General features: G+C 39.3%; 1 protein-coding gene across 1 annotated transcript in view; it reads right to left on the minus strand.

Annotated features, from left to right (window-relative positions):
* The window catches only part of uevld (UEV and lactate/malate dehyrogenase domains), a 53,671-nt gene extending 42,053 nt beyond the window's left edge, over positions 1-11,618 (minus strand). Inside the window, exons 1-2 of the mRNA XM_028796043.2 lie at positions 11,451-11,618; positions 11,296-11,360 (exon numbers count right to left, since the gene is read on the minus strand). Coding sequence (XP_028651876.2) covers positions 11,296-11,337 — 42 coding nt within the window. The 5' untranslated portion in view covers positions 11,338-11,360; positions 11,451-11,618. The remainder of the gene's footprint in view (positions 1-11,295; positions 11,361-11,450) is intronic.
* Between the last annotated feature and the right edge of the window lie 3,785 nt (positions 11,619-15,403).

Consider the following 15,403-nt stretch of genomic DNA (forward strand, 5'->3'; position numbering starts at 1 on the left):
ATCACGAGACACAGATTAGATAGAATTGTATTTATCCCCAGGGGGAAATTTGTTTTTTTTTTTTTTTACAGAAGCTCTTTAAATAAACACATTAATAAATAGATAATACATACATACATACATACATACATACATACATACATACATAAGTTGGTCTGAACATTCTCTAAAACAACTATAAGGCAAGAAAATTAAAAAGAAAGCAAAAAAGTTCTGACTTGGCTGTCCCAGTCCTAGTCAGGCACTATGCAGGTCTATTACTGTTGGTATAAAGGACCCCCAGGCTCATTTCTTGACACACTTCTGCTGATTAACTTGTTGTCTGAAAGTCCTCAGTGTTGGTGTGTCACAGAGAGGATATGCAGCTTTGTCCATAATGGCACTCGGGTTTGTTTCCATTCTCTCCTTTGCTACGACCTCCAGGGGGTCCCGAACTGAGCCTGCCCTTTAACACGGATCATTAATCAACAACTGCCTTGGATTCAAAAATGGCTGTATCGGTATCGGTCACTTGTAAATCCAGTTAGAAAAATCTTTTTACCTTAGCTTTTAAAACTTTTTTAATTTATTAATTTATATATTTTGGTGTATTTTTTACTGTATCTATATACTTATTGGTGTATTTATGTAGACTGTAGAGCACATTGGGAAACTTCTGTTATTTTAAATGTGCTCTGTAAATAAAGATTGACTTGACTTGTATTTGCTAAGTTTTTAAACTTTTCCTTGATGCCCCAAAACTACAATTTAAAGGCGCCAGTGTGAGCAAGATTATTTTTTAAATTATAAAAAGTGCTTTAGAACATATGTCGAATGCATATACAAGTGCATACATTATATATATAAATTTATATATGTATAAGTATTGAACGCGTCAACGTTTTTCTCAGTAAATATATTTCTATTGGGGCTACAGACATGAAATTTTCACCAGATGTTGGCAACAAGCAATCCACACATAAAAGAAATTAACAAAAAAGAAAAAGTCCATAAATTAAGTTAAAAGTGAGTCTTCACGAACCTTAACAAGCTTTTAGACTTCTCTAATTGAAAGGAAACACTGCCCCAACATGAAAGTTGTCAATTGAAACAATTGAAAGGATTATAAAACTCCTTTAAAGAAGGAAATCCAACATGGAGTGTGGCAAAAGACGTTAGGTGTTCCCAGTCAGATGTGTCTTAAATTTGGCGCAGGTATAAACAAAATGGGAATGTTATAAAAGGGATGCATACAGGTAAACCAAGGAAGATGACAAAGAATTAGGATAGAAAACACAAAGTAACAGGCCTTAAAAATCAAAAATGCGCAACCAAAGAGATAAGAAGCAAATGGGCAGAAGCGGAAGTCAACGTTTGTGACAGAACTGTTAAGAAATCAGGCTCATGGGATGAACACAAAGTGCCCTCCATAATGTTTGTCCCAAAGACACACTTGCTCCTTGCTTCCCGGCTCTGCTTTACAGTTTAAAATTACAAATCAATTCAGACGTGCGAACATTTCAGTCACACCATGTAGAAACGACTACGCTTTTGATCCAAAGTCCCCCCATTTTTTTAAACATTTTTTTGTCTTTCCACCAAACATTATGGAGGGCACAGTTTAGAAAAGCCAAATGAAAACCAGCACTAATATCCAGGGCTGTGGAGTCGGAGTCAAAGTCAATTTTGGGTACCTGGAGTCAGAGTCGGCCAAAATTTCCTGACTCCGACTCATAAAAAATTTAAATTGTAATGAAAAAAAAAAATACAGAAAATTCAAATGTCCCATTTCACAAACAAAAGTCCTAATTATGTACTTCTCTGATGTAAGAATAAAGCCCAGTGCATACAGTCAAAGTAAAAAAGTATGTGAACCCCTAGGAATTACCTATATTTATGTCTAAATCCCATATAAAATATGGTTGTATCTTCATGTCAGTCATAATAATGAACAAACACAGTCTCCTATAACTAATTTTTGACCATATTGAATAAATCATTCAAACTATGAAACTGAAGGTTGGAAAAAGTAAGTGAACCTTAAGCTAATGACTTTTTAAAAAGCTCATTGTAGTACGAATTTAGCACACCTGGGGCCTCATGTATAAACAGTGCGTAAGCACAAAAATGTTGTGTATGAACATTTCCATGCTCAAATCGCAATGTATAAAACCTAAACTTGGCGTAAAGCCACGCACATTTCCACGGTACCTCATACCCTGGCGTACGCAATTTCTCCGCTCGGTTTTGCAGACTGGCGGCACCCAGCGTCAAAGCAGTGCTACTGTTCCTGTGTGGTCACCCTTTCTTTCTTAGACCCACATTCCTGACGCGGCTTTATAAATACACTGAAATTAACTGCATATTGTTTATTAGTGTAATGCATCTGATTGTAATTAACCTGTAGCAATATAATGGTCCAGGGAATAGCCATAGTGTTACAAATACCATAACTGCTTTAGCGTTGTTACGCTCACTGCATCTTCTTCTTCTTTCAGCTGCTCCTGTTAAGGGTTGCCACAGTGGATCATCTTTTTCCATATTATTCTCACTGCACCACTCGGAGTATTTATATCACTGTATCTGAGTGGGGAATCACAGCAGCAGCTGATCGGAAAGAGAATTATCAGTATACAGTTTCAAGCACACACTACCTAAACCACGGCAAAACGCGTCAAAGCCATTCCTGTACAGACCTCGCGTTTCAGAAACAGTTTCATCCCAAGAACTATAAACGCACTCAATTAGTCCATCAAGTGCTCCTTGTAGAACTGTTTGTACTTATAAGTACAATTACCGGTACCCCACTGTAAACTTGCACTACAGTTATAATATTGCACAACCTGCGCCACTTTATAAAGTGCATATGATGACTATATCATTTTTAAGATGAAATGCAGCAAAATATGTTGCTTATAGTATACAGATAAAACTTTAACTTTATTTAAATAATCTGTATCGTTAATAATTAAACATGTGAGGACACGGTGCCGCAGTGCTAGCTAGTTCACGGATAGCTCCTGCCTTGTGCTGTATTATTGCTGGTGCTGACGCGACACTAGAAGGATAGACGGAGAGAATAATTAAACATGTACTACGAAGATATTTCAATGTTCCTTAAAGTTTTGAAGAATCAGCATTCCAAGCTTACAGATGGCTTAACGTCTATTACAGAGCTGATTGTGTGGCGATTGGGTATTTGGAGAAAGAAAAGTAAGGACAGGAATTGGAGGTTAGTACGTTTGAAAGAGATTACTTCTGTAATAAATTATTTCATCAAAGGTCGTGCATGGCGCAGCAAGCCTCTTGCATGAGATATGAACAATCACTGCGCCACCGTGTTCCCATGTTTAATAACATGCTTTCATTCCTATCATCAGGAAAAAGATATCACGTATACATCTCAGTATTTTAATTATTCAGAGAGCTGTAATATCATGAATGCAATGGATTCTGTGTCCTGTCGGAGAAAGAGAAAGAACTGAAGCACGTAGTGATTTACACACATAGAGCACATAGAAGATCAAATACAGAACAAAGCATTTAACGTGCTACTTGAGAAACTAGTAAAATAAACGATTTTAAGATGAAATTTATAACGTTCTACTGTAATGACAAAATAAACTACGTGATTAAAGTGGAAATTTCGAGATTAAAATTGACATTTCGTGCTTTTTTTCCACTGTGTGCCTATTTTTTTTTCTCTGTACCCTAATAAGCTTTCATATGACACTCAGACGATGGGCTACGAGTCGCCTTTTCACGCCGACTTTGATATGTGACTTTTTTATTTCGGGCACTGTTCGACTTTGTGAACTTGACTTTGTGAACTGATCGGGATTTATGTAGTGGAAGAACGTGAATGTTTGCGTGCGCACAGATTCCTGCATCTGGATTTTTCTGTGCGTACGCACATTCCCACTTTTGTGCTTACACCATGTTATAGTGTGAGTTCTACGCACGGCATTATACATGAGACCCCTGGAGTCCATTTAATGAAACGAGATCAGAGGTGTGGCCCAGAATTACTTTGATTGATCAAAAACACTATAAAGTTTGAGTTTTTGACAAAAAGCATATCCAGATGGGAATCATGCCTCACACAAAAGAGCTGTCTGCAGAGCTACGATAGAGAATTGTTAATCTACATAAGGCTGGAAATGGTTGCAAAGTCATCCCAAAGGTTTTAGATATTCATCAGTATACTGTTAGGCAAGTTGTCTATAAATGGAGACAATTTGGTATTGTGGCTACTCTGCCTAGAAGTGGGCGCCCTGCCAAGATGACCACAAGAGCACAACGCAATGTCAGCAATGAGGTAAAGAACTGGCTAACATCTCTGTTCATGAGTCAACTATACGCAAAACATTGAACAAGAAAGGAGTCCATGGCAGGACACCAAGAAGGAAGCCACTGCTATTAAAAAAGAACATTGCTGAACATTTCGCCTGAAGTTTGCGAAAGAGCACTTGGACACTCCACAACGGTACTGGGAAAATGTTTTGTGGAGTGATGAAACCAAAATTGAACTATTCAGGAGGAACAAGCAGAACAAGCATTTGGCATAAAAAAGGGCACTGCATATCAACATCAAAACATCATCCCTACAGTAAAGTATGGTGGAGGGAACATCATGATTTGGGCCTGCTTTACTGCATCAGGGCCTGGACAGCTTGACATCATTGAGGGGAAAATGAATTCACAAGTTTATCAACAAATTCTCCAGGATAATGTGAGGGTGTCTGTCCGTCAACTTAAGCTCAGAAGAGGCTGGGTGATGCAACAGGACAATGACCCCAAACATTGCAGCAAATCCACAGCACAATGGCTTCAGAAGAACAAACTCCACCTTTTGGAGTGGCCCAGATCTCAATCCTATTAAGATGCTGTGGAATGACTTGAAAAGAGCCATACGCAGAAGACAACCAAAGAATATGGAAGAGTTAAGGCAGTTCTGCAGGGGAGAATGGGCTCAAATTCCCCCCACACGATGTGCAGGTCTGATCTGCACTTACAGGAAGCACCTGGTTGAGGTCACTGTTGCCAAAGGAGGGTCAACCAGTTATTAAATCCCAAGGTTCACTTACTTTTTCCACTACCACTGTGAACGTTGAATGCGTTTGTGAAATAAAGACATGAAAGAGTAGAATTTTTTGTGTGTCATTGGCTTAAGCCCATTGTGTTTATCATCAGTACCTGTTACTTAGATGAAGATCAGATCACTTTTTATGACCAATTCATGCAGTAAACCAGATAATTCCAAAGGGTTTGCATACTTTTTACTTTGACTGTGGTTGTGTTACTACTAGTGTGCAGTTCAGCTGAGCTATTATACAACCTGACATTCACATATGAAGAAGCGGACAATGGCCGACAGTGAGGTGAATCGCATTGCAACTGTAGTCGAGGAACTCCAGGCACTCGATGAACAGATTCAGAATCTTCTGTCCAGACGAAGATACCTCAGAGATCTGAAGGCTCGGCTGTTGGATAAACTGTCCTCGCCATCTGTTATCGGCGTAACATCAACCCCGCGTTGTGCCGCGCAAGTCACCTTCACCCCCGCGCCTCGTAGGAGCGACACCGATGATGACCTCGGTGTATTTCAGCTATGCAGGCGGGGGTTCAAGGCCAGAACACCTCCATCGGCACAGGCAAGCATCGTAACCCAGAACCGGTTTGACCCTCTAAGCGTCCCCAGTTCGCCTTCAGCTCCTGGTGATGTAATTGTGGTAGGTGATTCTATTGTTAGGAACCTCAATATCACTTGCCCTAATAGAAAATCTTTTGTTTCTTGTTTTCCCGGTGCTCGTGTCCGAGATGTGACGAGACGTGCACCGGCGATCTACAAGAACAGGGCAGTTGGAGCCATTGTTATACATGCTGGCGTAAACGACATAAGGCACCGACAGTCGGAGATCCTCAAGGCAGACTTCACTGCATTAATTAAAGACACAAAGGAGAGGACCCCATCGGCAAAGATATTCATCTCGGGTCCACTCCCTCTCGTCAGACGATCAAACGAGTATTACAGTCGTCTGCTTGGTTTAAACAACTGGCTGCAGGGCTTCTGCAAGAATCAAGACATCGGGTTCATTAACAACTGGGACCTCTTTTGGGAAAGACCGCGTTTCTTCAAGCGAGATGGCCTGCATCCGAACAGCTTCGGCGCCCGGGTCCTCTCCGAAAACATATCGAAGGTAATTCGTTTATCTTGACTATCTATCTCTGCTTTTAACCCCTTCCGAAATGCCACTCCTGTGTTTGGTCATGATAATTGTTTAAAAAAATCTTCCATAAAAGTGCGCAACATAAATACTGTAATAACCAATCTTAATGCACATAGAAAATCTAGGCAATACGGCATAAACGCCAATAATTTAATTAAAGTTACTACTTTAGATGAACAATGTATTAAAACTGTAAAAACAGATCATAGATTAAACAAAAAATACACACAGAGCGGCGCTAATAAAAATAACTTAATTCCGGTTCCCTATATCAATAACGCACATAGTATTCATCTCTGCTCCTCCGAAACATTTAATATGGCACTATTAAATATTAGAGCTTTAACTAACAAGACGTTTTTTATCAACGACATTATTAGTGAAAAAAAAATAGATTTTATTGCACTAAGTGAAACGTGGCTTAGCTCAGATGGCGCAGCTGTTTTAATCGAATCTGCGCCTCCGGATTACAGTTTTACTCGTGCTGATCGCCAAGGAAAGAGAGGTGGAGGGCTAGCAAACATTTACTCTAGCAGGTTAAAATGTAAAAATATCAGTTTTGGTAAGTTCAAGTCTTTTGAGTATCTCGCCATTGTTATTCAGGGAGATTCTCACGTTCTAGTATTATCCGTGTATAGACCTCCTAAATTCAACGCGTCTTTCTTTGAGGAATTCTCTGACTTGATGTCAATCTTAATTACGAACTATGACGCACTCTTAATAGTCGGCGACTTTAATTTTCAAATAGATAATCAATGTGACCAAAAAGTAAAAGAATTTATGAACCTCCTGGACTCTTTTGATTTGAGACAGCTCGTTAATCAGCCTACACATAAAGCAGGTCATACGTTAGACTTAGTAATTACTAAAGGACTAAAAGTTGATATAAAGCAGGTCATTGATACGGGTCTTTCAGACCATTTTCTTCTACTTTTTAATATAGAAATAATGATAGAAAACACTCATGAGAAGCATATTGTTAAAAAACGCTTCTTTGACTCATCAGCAACTTTAAAACTTACAAACATTCTAACCAATCAGTCCGTTTATAGTGCCAACTATAATAGCGAGGAGAATGTAAATAGTAAGGTGGAAAGATTTAATACTAAAGTGAGGGCTGCTGTTGACATAGTTGCACCTGAAAAGACAGTTAAAAAATCTTCTAGCATTGTTATACCTTGGAAGACCCAAAGAGTGTCTGATTTAAAGAGAACATGCCGTAGAGCTGAGCGTAAATGGAGGAAGACTAAACTAACTATTGACTATGAGATATTAAAAGTTAAAATAACAGAATACAATAACACAGTCCGTCTTGAGAGGCGCTGCTATTTCTCTAAGATTATAAATAACAATGCTAGTAATCCCAGAGTCTTATTTTCGACAATTGATCATCTGTTAAACCCAGGTAACTCAAAGGAATGCCTCCTAAGTACTTCCAGTAAAACCTGTGAGGCTATCGCTGTATTTTTCAATCAAAAAATTAATGATATTAGAAATAACATAGTATATCTCCCCAACACTAAGGATCCCCCGAAACCCCAGTACTCCATAATAAATAAATTAGAGTCTTTCACTAGGATAGATTTACCTGATTTACATAAAATAATTTCTCAAATGAAACCATCCACCTGTGCCCTTGACCCAATACCAACAAATTTTTTCAAAGAAGTATCGGGTGTGCTTATTGATAATGTTCTTGACATAGTAAATTCATCATTAGATACGGGGGTCTTCCCAGACTGTCTTAAGACTGCGGTAATTAAACCCCTACTTAAGAAAAATAATCTCGACCCCTCTGCTCTTGACAATTATAGACCCATCTCTAACCTGCCTTTCTTAAGTAAAATTCTAGAGAAGGCAGTCATTATGCAGTTAAATGAGCACCTCAATAAACATGCTATTCTTGATAAATTTCAGTCAGGTTTTAGAACAAATCACAGCACAGAAACTGCACTCGTTAAAGTAGTAAATGACTTGCGGGTAAATGCAGACAGAGGCCATTTATCTGTTCTCATCCTCTTAGATTTGAGTGCCGCATTTGACACTATTGATCATAATATTCTTAAGAATCGCCTTAGTCAATGGGTGGGCCTCTCTGGCAGTGTCTTAAACTGGTTTGAATCCTACCTGGCAGGGAGAAAATTCTTTGTTAGTTGTGGTAATTATAACTCAAAGACACATGATATTCTATATGGTGTTCCACAAGGCTCTATCCTGGGTCCGCTGCTCTTCTCAATCTACATGCTTCCATTAGGTCAGATTATCTCGGGACATAACGTGAGCTACCACAGCTATGCTGATGACACACAGCTGTATTTATCAATAGCACCTGATGACCCCAAATCTCTTGATTCGCTAACACAATGTCTAACCTGTATCTCAGAATGGATGAATAGTAACTTTCTCAAATTAAATAAAGAAAAAAACGAAATCTTAGTGATTGGCAATAATGGATACAATGAGGCTATTAGAAATAAACTGGATGCATTAGGATTAAAAGTCAAATCGGAGGTAAAAAGCTTAGGGGTAACCGTTGATTGTAATCTGAATTTTAAATCGCATATTAATAAAATCACTAGGACAGCATTTTTTCACCTAAGGAACATAGCAAAAGTTAGACCTCTTATATCATCGAAAGATGCAGAGAAATTAGTTCATGCGTTTGTCTTTAGTCGGCTAGATTACTGTAATGCACTCCTCTCAGGACTACCCAAAAAAGACATCAATCATTTGCAGTTAGTGCAGAATGCAGCTGCTAGAATCCTTACCAGGAAAAGAAAATCCGAACACATTTCTCCAGTTTTGATGTCACTACACTGGTTACCTGTGTCATTCAGAATTGACTTTAAAATTCTGCTTATGGTTTATAAAGCTTTAAATAATCTCGCCCCGTCTTATATATCGGAATGTCTGACACCTTATATTCCAAATCGCAACCTCAGATCCTCAACTGAGTGTCTCCTTAGAATTCCAAGAGCAAAACTTAAAAGAAGTGGTGAGGCGGCCTTCTGCTGTTATGCACCTAAAATCTGGAATAGCCTGCCAGTAGGAATTCGCCAGGCTAATACAGTGGAGCACTTTAAAGAAACTACTGAAAACACATTACTTTAACATGGCCTTCTCATAACTTCACTGTAATTTAATCCTGACACTCTGTATATCCAATTCATTATAATAACTATTCATTCAAAATTTGTACTAACCCCTACTCTCTCTTCTGTTTCCTTTTCCGGTGTCCTATTGGTGGTGGCTTGTGCCACCACCATCTACCCAAAGCACCATGATGTTCCAACAATGATGGATGGATTAAAAGCCAGAAGTCTGTATAACCATCAGCATAAAGTGACTCCGTGAGAACCCTAACTACAAAGAGGACTATTTCATTTATGTTAGGTAGAATGCCCAAAGGGGACTGGGCGGTCTCGTGGCCTGGAACCCCTACAGATTTTATTTTTTTCTCCAGCCTTCTGGAGTTTTTTTTTTGTTTTTTCTGTCCACCCTGGCCATCGGACCTTACTCCTTTTTATGTTAACTAATGATGTCTTATTTTAATTTCTTATTTGTCTTTTATTCTTCTTTTCTTCATTATGTAAAGCACTTTGAGCTACTTTTTGTATGAAAATGTGCTATATAAATAAATGTTGTTGTTGTTGTTATTATAATCTGGATTATGGTACATTACAAAAAGTGTTTTTATTTCAGATATAATGTGTTTAACAAGTTCATTTGAGTGTAAACAAGTGTAATGATGTAGGTGTGTGCTACGGCCTGATGTGTGTTCAGGGGATCTTGTCTTTTGTTTAAACTGGTCAACATGGTAGAGTGTCAGCTTCTCAGCCAGTAGTTCTGTGGTTAAATGACGTGTATGTTGCCTTCCTTCAATCAACATGGAAAATACATCAGAATATTAAATACAGAGGAATCAGAGTCGGAGGATTTATCTACCGACTCCACAGTCCTGCTAATATCTAAACAGATGTAAATAAGGTTACTGTGGGCTAAAGAGAAGCAATCATGAAGTGTGGATGAAAGTGACATTCAGCGATGAATCACAGATCTGCTTTGGCCCAGGAGACGACGCTGGAACTTTTGTCTGGTGCCACTCAAAAGAAACAGATAAAGACAGACTGCCTGAGGAAAAGAAGTTCATTTCTCCACTCATTTATGATAGGAGATTGCAGGTCAGGGAATTGACCACCAGAGATGGTAATAATCATAAGAATCATTAGGTCAGCAGTAAATGCACAGGTGTACACTTAAATTTTGGACACTTTTCTCATTCTATCAATAGAAAATAAGTCTAGTGGTGATGAGGTCATTTTTCAGGGTGATAATGTATCTTGCCATTGAGCAAAGAGTTTTTTTTGTTTTCAGGAAAGGCATATCAACTCAATCATATGGCCAGGAAACAAGGTTATGGTGGAATTTTTAAAAATTGGTCCGTGATAAGGCTCCATCCTGCCAGGCTGATCTGTCAATTGCTATTCGAGAAAACTTGAACTAGCATGATGTGGAATTTCGTTTCTCATAAATGAGGTCCATGCCATCAAAAACGCCCACGGAGAAACAACAAAGTACTAATTATAATTTTTTAGTTGATTTTAAGAATTTTTACACATCACTTTGTGATTCCATGTTTTTTTTTTTAATCTATGTGATCTGGAAAAAGCTATTAAACAAAAAATGTTTTGTGTTGTATCTGTTTGTTTATTTGCAAAAATCTGTGAATGTCCTCCAAATGTGGTAGTTTCATGTCATTTTTGCCAGGGCTTGCATATTCACTTTAGATGAGCTGTTGTCAATAATGGACACCAAATTAATGGCTAACCAACTCAACGATTTGCCCTGCTGTTGACAAGGGCTGCAGTGTCACCTTGCCTACTTATAAGGCGCCTTGTGGTGGCGTTAATGGCGCTATATGCGGCAGTGATTGACTTCACAGGGTATACCACCGCCATTCGCCTTACCCACAGTACATATGGTACAAAACAAAACCAAACATTTTAGTAACTATTAAACACACAGACTGTCTTAAAAGTGCTATATTATACACTGGTATACACATATAAGACACAACATTACAAACCTTGGACAGTATCTTCTTGATAGTCACATCACTGAGGTCCATTGAATCGCCAGTCAAGTCGATCCCTGCATAAACGAATAAAGTTAGGAGCGGGGCCGACACTCCGACACTCCCATCAACCCGCTCACCCGGAAAAACATGAAACCAAAAATTACCGCTTCTTCTAAAAGGAACCCCTTACAAACTGCAACGAGTTTATGCCGGACAGGCTCCTTACTTAAGTTAAACAAAAGCTGAATGACACTCGTGTACCGGTCAGTTTTAATTCATTCTCCAAACGAGCAGGTAAGAAACAGCAGCAACTCGATTTAAGAGTGACGTCACTGTTTGACGGTAGGTGGAAGGGCAATGGAACCGCCCTTATGCTGATTGGCAGCTCGAGAGCTCTAATTGGTTCATGTATGTATCAATCGACGTAGACCTCTACTTCATTGGCTAAAAGTAGCAACATATGCATGTCATACAAGTCTCTTCTTGGAGTCCTGACACTGAACTGCACGAAGATGCACAGAATAAACAGGCAGAGTACCTTGCAACCTACTAATATAGTAAATTATATGAGCATAATCATTTATTTATTCAGTATATATACTTTGCAAATATGCTTTAATGTTAGCGTCACGGGGAGCAGGCTGGAGCCAACCCAGGAACGGAATGCCATCCAGTGCATGTTAAATGCCACCAGTCCAACTAAAGTTTGTCTTCTGGAGTTTGTTTATTCATTGAAACGCCTGGAAAAAAAAATCAAAACAGAGAATATAAACACATACAGTGATCAGGTAAGTTGAATCAAAAAGGCCACAGTTGACATCCAAAAAATGGTTATAGATAGATAGATAGATAGATAGATAGATAGATAGATAGATAGATAGATAGATAGATAGATAGATAGATAGATAGATAGATAGATAGATAGATAATGAAAGGCACTATTATGCATAGATTAGCAAAGGCAGTATATTAGATAGATAATAATACATTTTATTTATATAGCACCAGATAGACATATAGAAAGATACTCAAAGGCAGTATGATAGATAAATAATAATACAATTTATTTATATAGCGATAGATAGATAATCAAAGGCAGTATGATAGATAGATAGATAGATAGATAGATAGATAGATAGATAGATAGATAGATAGATAGATAGATAGATAGATAGATAGATAGATAGATAGATAGATAGATAGATAAAAGGCACTGTAATACATAGATTAATTAGCAAAGGCAGTATATTAGATAGATAATAATACATTTTATTTACTGTATATAGCGCCAGATAGACAGATAGATAGATAATCAAAGGCAGTAAATTAGCTAGCTAGATAGATATGAAAGGCTCTATATTTCAGTGTATAGATAGATAATAAAAGCAATATATATTAAATGGGGGCAATACAGTGACACGGGGATAGCGTTACTGCCTTGCAGTAAAGAGACCAGGGTTTGCATCCCAGGTCTTCCCTGCATGGAGTTTGCATGTTCTCCCCATGTCTGCATGGGTTTCCTCCAGGTCCTCTGGTTTCCATGCACAGTCCAAAGTTACATGCAGGTTGGCTGGACTGATGATACCAAACTGGCATAACTGTGTGGTTGGTGTACGTATGTTTGTGTGTGTGAGTGTGCCTGCAATGGACTAGCATCTTGTCCAAGGTTTGTTTGTGCCTTGCACCCTGTACTAGCAGGGAGAGGCTTCAGCACCATCTGCGGCCCTATTCAGGACTAAGCAGGACACAAAATGGCTGACTATATTACATAGATAATCAAAGACAGTATATTAGCAATTAGATAGATAGATAAATAAAACTTTATTTGTCCACTTAGGGAAACTTGTCTTTTTACAGAAGCTCAAAAAATAAATATATAAATTATATTATATTGTGACAATTGACAACTTCCCTCTCAAACACACAACAGAATGAATAAAAAGAAAGAAAACTTCTGACGTGGCTAAAGCCAGAGTAGTCACAGTCATAGTAAGGCACTGAAGGGCCTAAATGATAGTAATTCCACGCCAGACCAGGGGGCAGCGGGGTGTGCTGACTGTCTATCTCAATTTCTTGCAGACCATCCATGGGAAATCCCGCAGGATACCGGCACCACTGATGACATCACTTCCTACACCCTATGATGTCACTTCCATTCCCTGACAACATCATTTCCGTTTCTGGAGCCAATGATTACACCACTTCTGGTTCGGGCCACCAAGTGACGTCTTTTCTTTTACTGGCCTTTAAAGCCGCCATCTTACCTCAGTAACATCAGTTCTGTTTTGGACTTGAATCTGTGAACATCTCTGTTCAAATTAATTTTATTATTATTAAAATTAATATTATTTTTGCAGCTGTGGAACAATATACAGGTGGCTGCCCCAAACCTTCATGATGTCTGTGACTCATTCTTGTGACAAGGCATATTTCTGTCAGTATAATGGAGTCCCAGGAGCATTTCTTCACACAATTCTGTTGACTAATTCAAGAATGCCCCCCATGACTGGAGCCTGCTCTTTTATTTAGCTTATTGATTTGGTGGACTCGTATACAAATACACAGTCAACTCCAGAAATACTGGCACCCCTCAAAAAAGAGGACAAAAACATTAATATAATATAGATAATACATACAATGATTGTAGTATTCCTCAAAAGTTTGGAGAAACTATTGACTATTTATTTAATGAAAACAATTCCTGCAAAAGTGTCGTTATATCTTCAGAATAGTTTATGCTGCCAAAAACGTATGTGGAAAAATGATTGAAGAATACTATAAATATGACTAAGTAAATTTGAATCTTTGGGGATAAAAGGTTTCTTGATGTGGCTATTAGTGTGTAGGAACTATTGGTGTCTGGGAACTGTTGTCTGTGGCCATTTCCCGTTTCATATGAGGCACGGTGGCGCAGCGGGTAGCGTGGAGTTATCAGGTTCTCCCTGTGTCTGTGTGGGTTTCTTCCGGGTGCTCTGGTTTCCTCCCATAGTCCAAAGACATGCAGGTTAGGTGGATTGGTGATTCTAAATTGTCCCTAGTGTGTGCTTGGTATGTGTGTGTGGTTGTGTGCGCCCTGCGGTGGGCTGGCACCCTGCCCAGGGTTTGTCTCCTGCCTTGCGCCCTGTGTTGGCTGGGATTGGCTCTAGCAGACCCCCGTGACCCTGTAGTTGGGATATAGCGGGTTGGATAATGGATGGATGGATATGAGGTAACACACAGGTAAAATCCTTCTGTCATCCAACATCCATCCATCCATTTTCCAACCTGCTGAATCCGAACACAGGGTCACGGGGGTCTGCTGGAGCCAATCCCAGCCAACACAGGGCACAAGGCAGGGAACCAATCCCGGGCAGGGTGCCAACCCACCGCAGGACACACACAAACACACCCACACACCAAGCACACACTAGGGCCAATTTAGAATCACCAATCCACCTAACCTGCATGTCTTTGGACCGTGGGAGGAAACCGGAGCACCCGGAGGAAACCCACGCAGACACGGGGAGAACATGCAAACTCCACGCAGGGAGGACCCAGGAAGCGAACCCGGGTCTCCTAACTGCGAGGCAGCAGCGCTACCACTGCGCCACCGTGCCGCCCTGTCATCCAACAACATAGGTAAAATCAAAAATCTCTCAACCCAAATAAGAAATAAGGTTGTTGAACTGCATAGATTGGGGAATGGCTACAATAAAATAGCTATTCAATTGAAATTACCAGTAAGCACAATCGGGGTAATAGTAAAAAAGTTTGAAAAGCATGGAACTGTTGAACATTTGCCAGGAAGGGGATGCATGTACATACTAACCAAACAATCCCCCCCAAAAGCAGAGTGAAGAGGGCAAAGAGGAGCCCAAAGATCCCAGTTTCACAACTGCAAAATTTAGCTGAATCTCGGGGATTCCCCGTTTCAAAGTCAACTGTGAGACGACCAGAAGCTTTATGGACGAGTTGGCACAGAAGAAGCTTCACCTGAGTCCAAGATACAAATCCTAGCATCTCAACTTTGCAAAGCAACATTGGAGATACAACTGGAATCATGTGTCGTGAACAGATGAGACAAAGAGTTTTTTGACCTTGATCTCCATCTCCATGTTTGGCGATAAAAGGAAACTGT

Source organism: Erpetoichthys calabaricus, chromosome 2 (assembly GCF_900747795.2).
Source record: "Erpetoichthys calabaricus chromosome 2, fErpCal1.3, whole genome shotgun sequence".
NCBI classification, from domain to species: domain Eukaryota; kingdom Metazoa; phylum Chordata; class Cladistia; order Polypteriformes; family Polypteridae; genus Erpetoichthys; species Erpetoichthys calabaricus.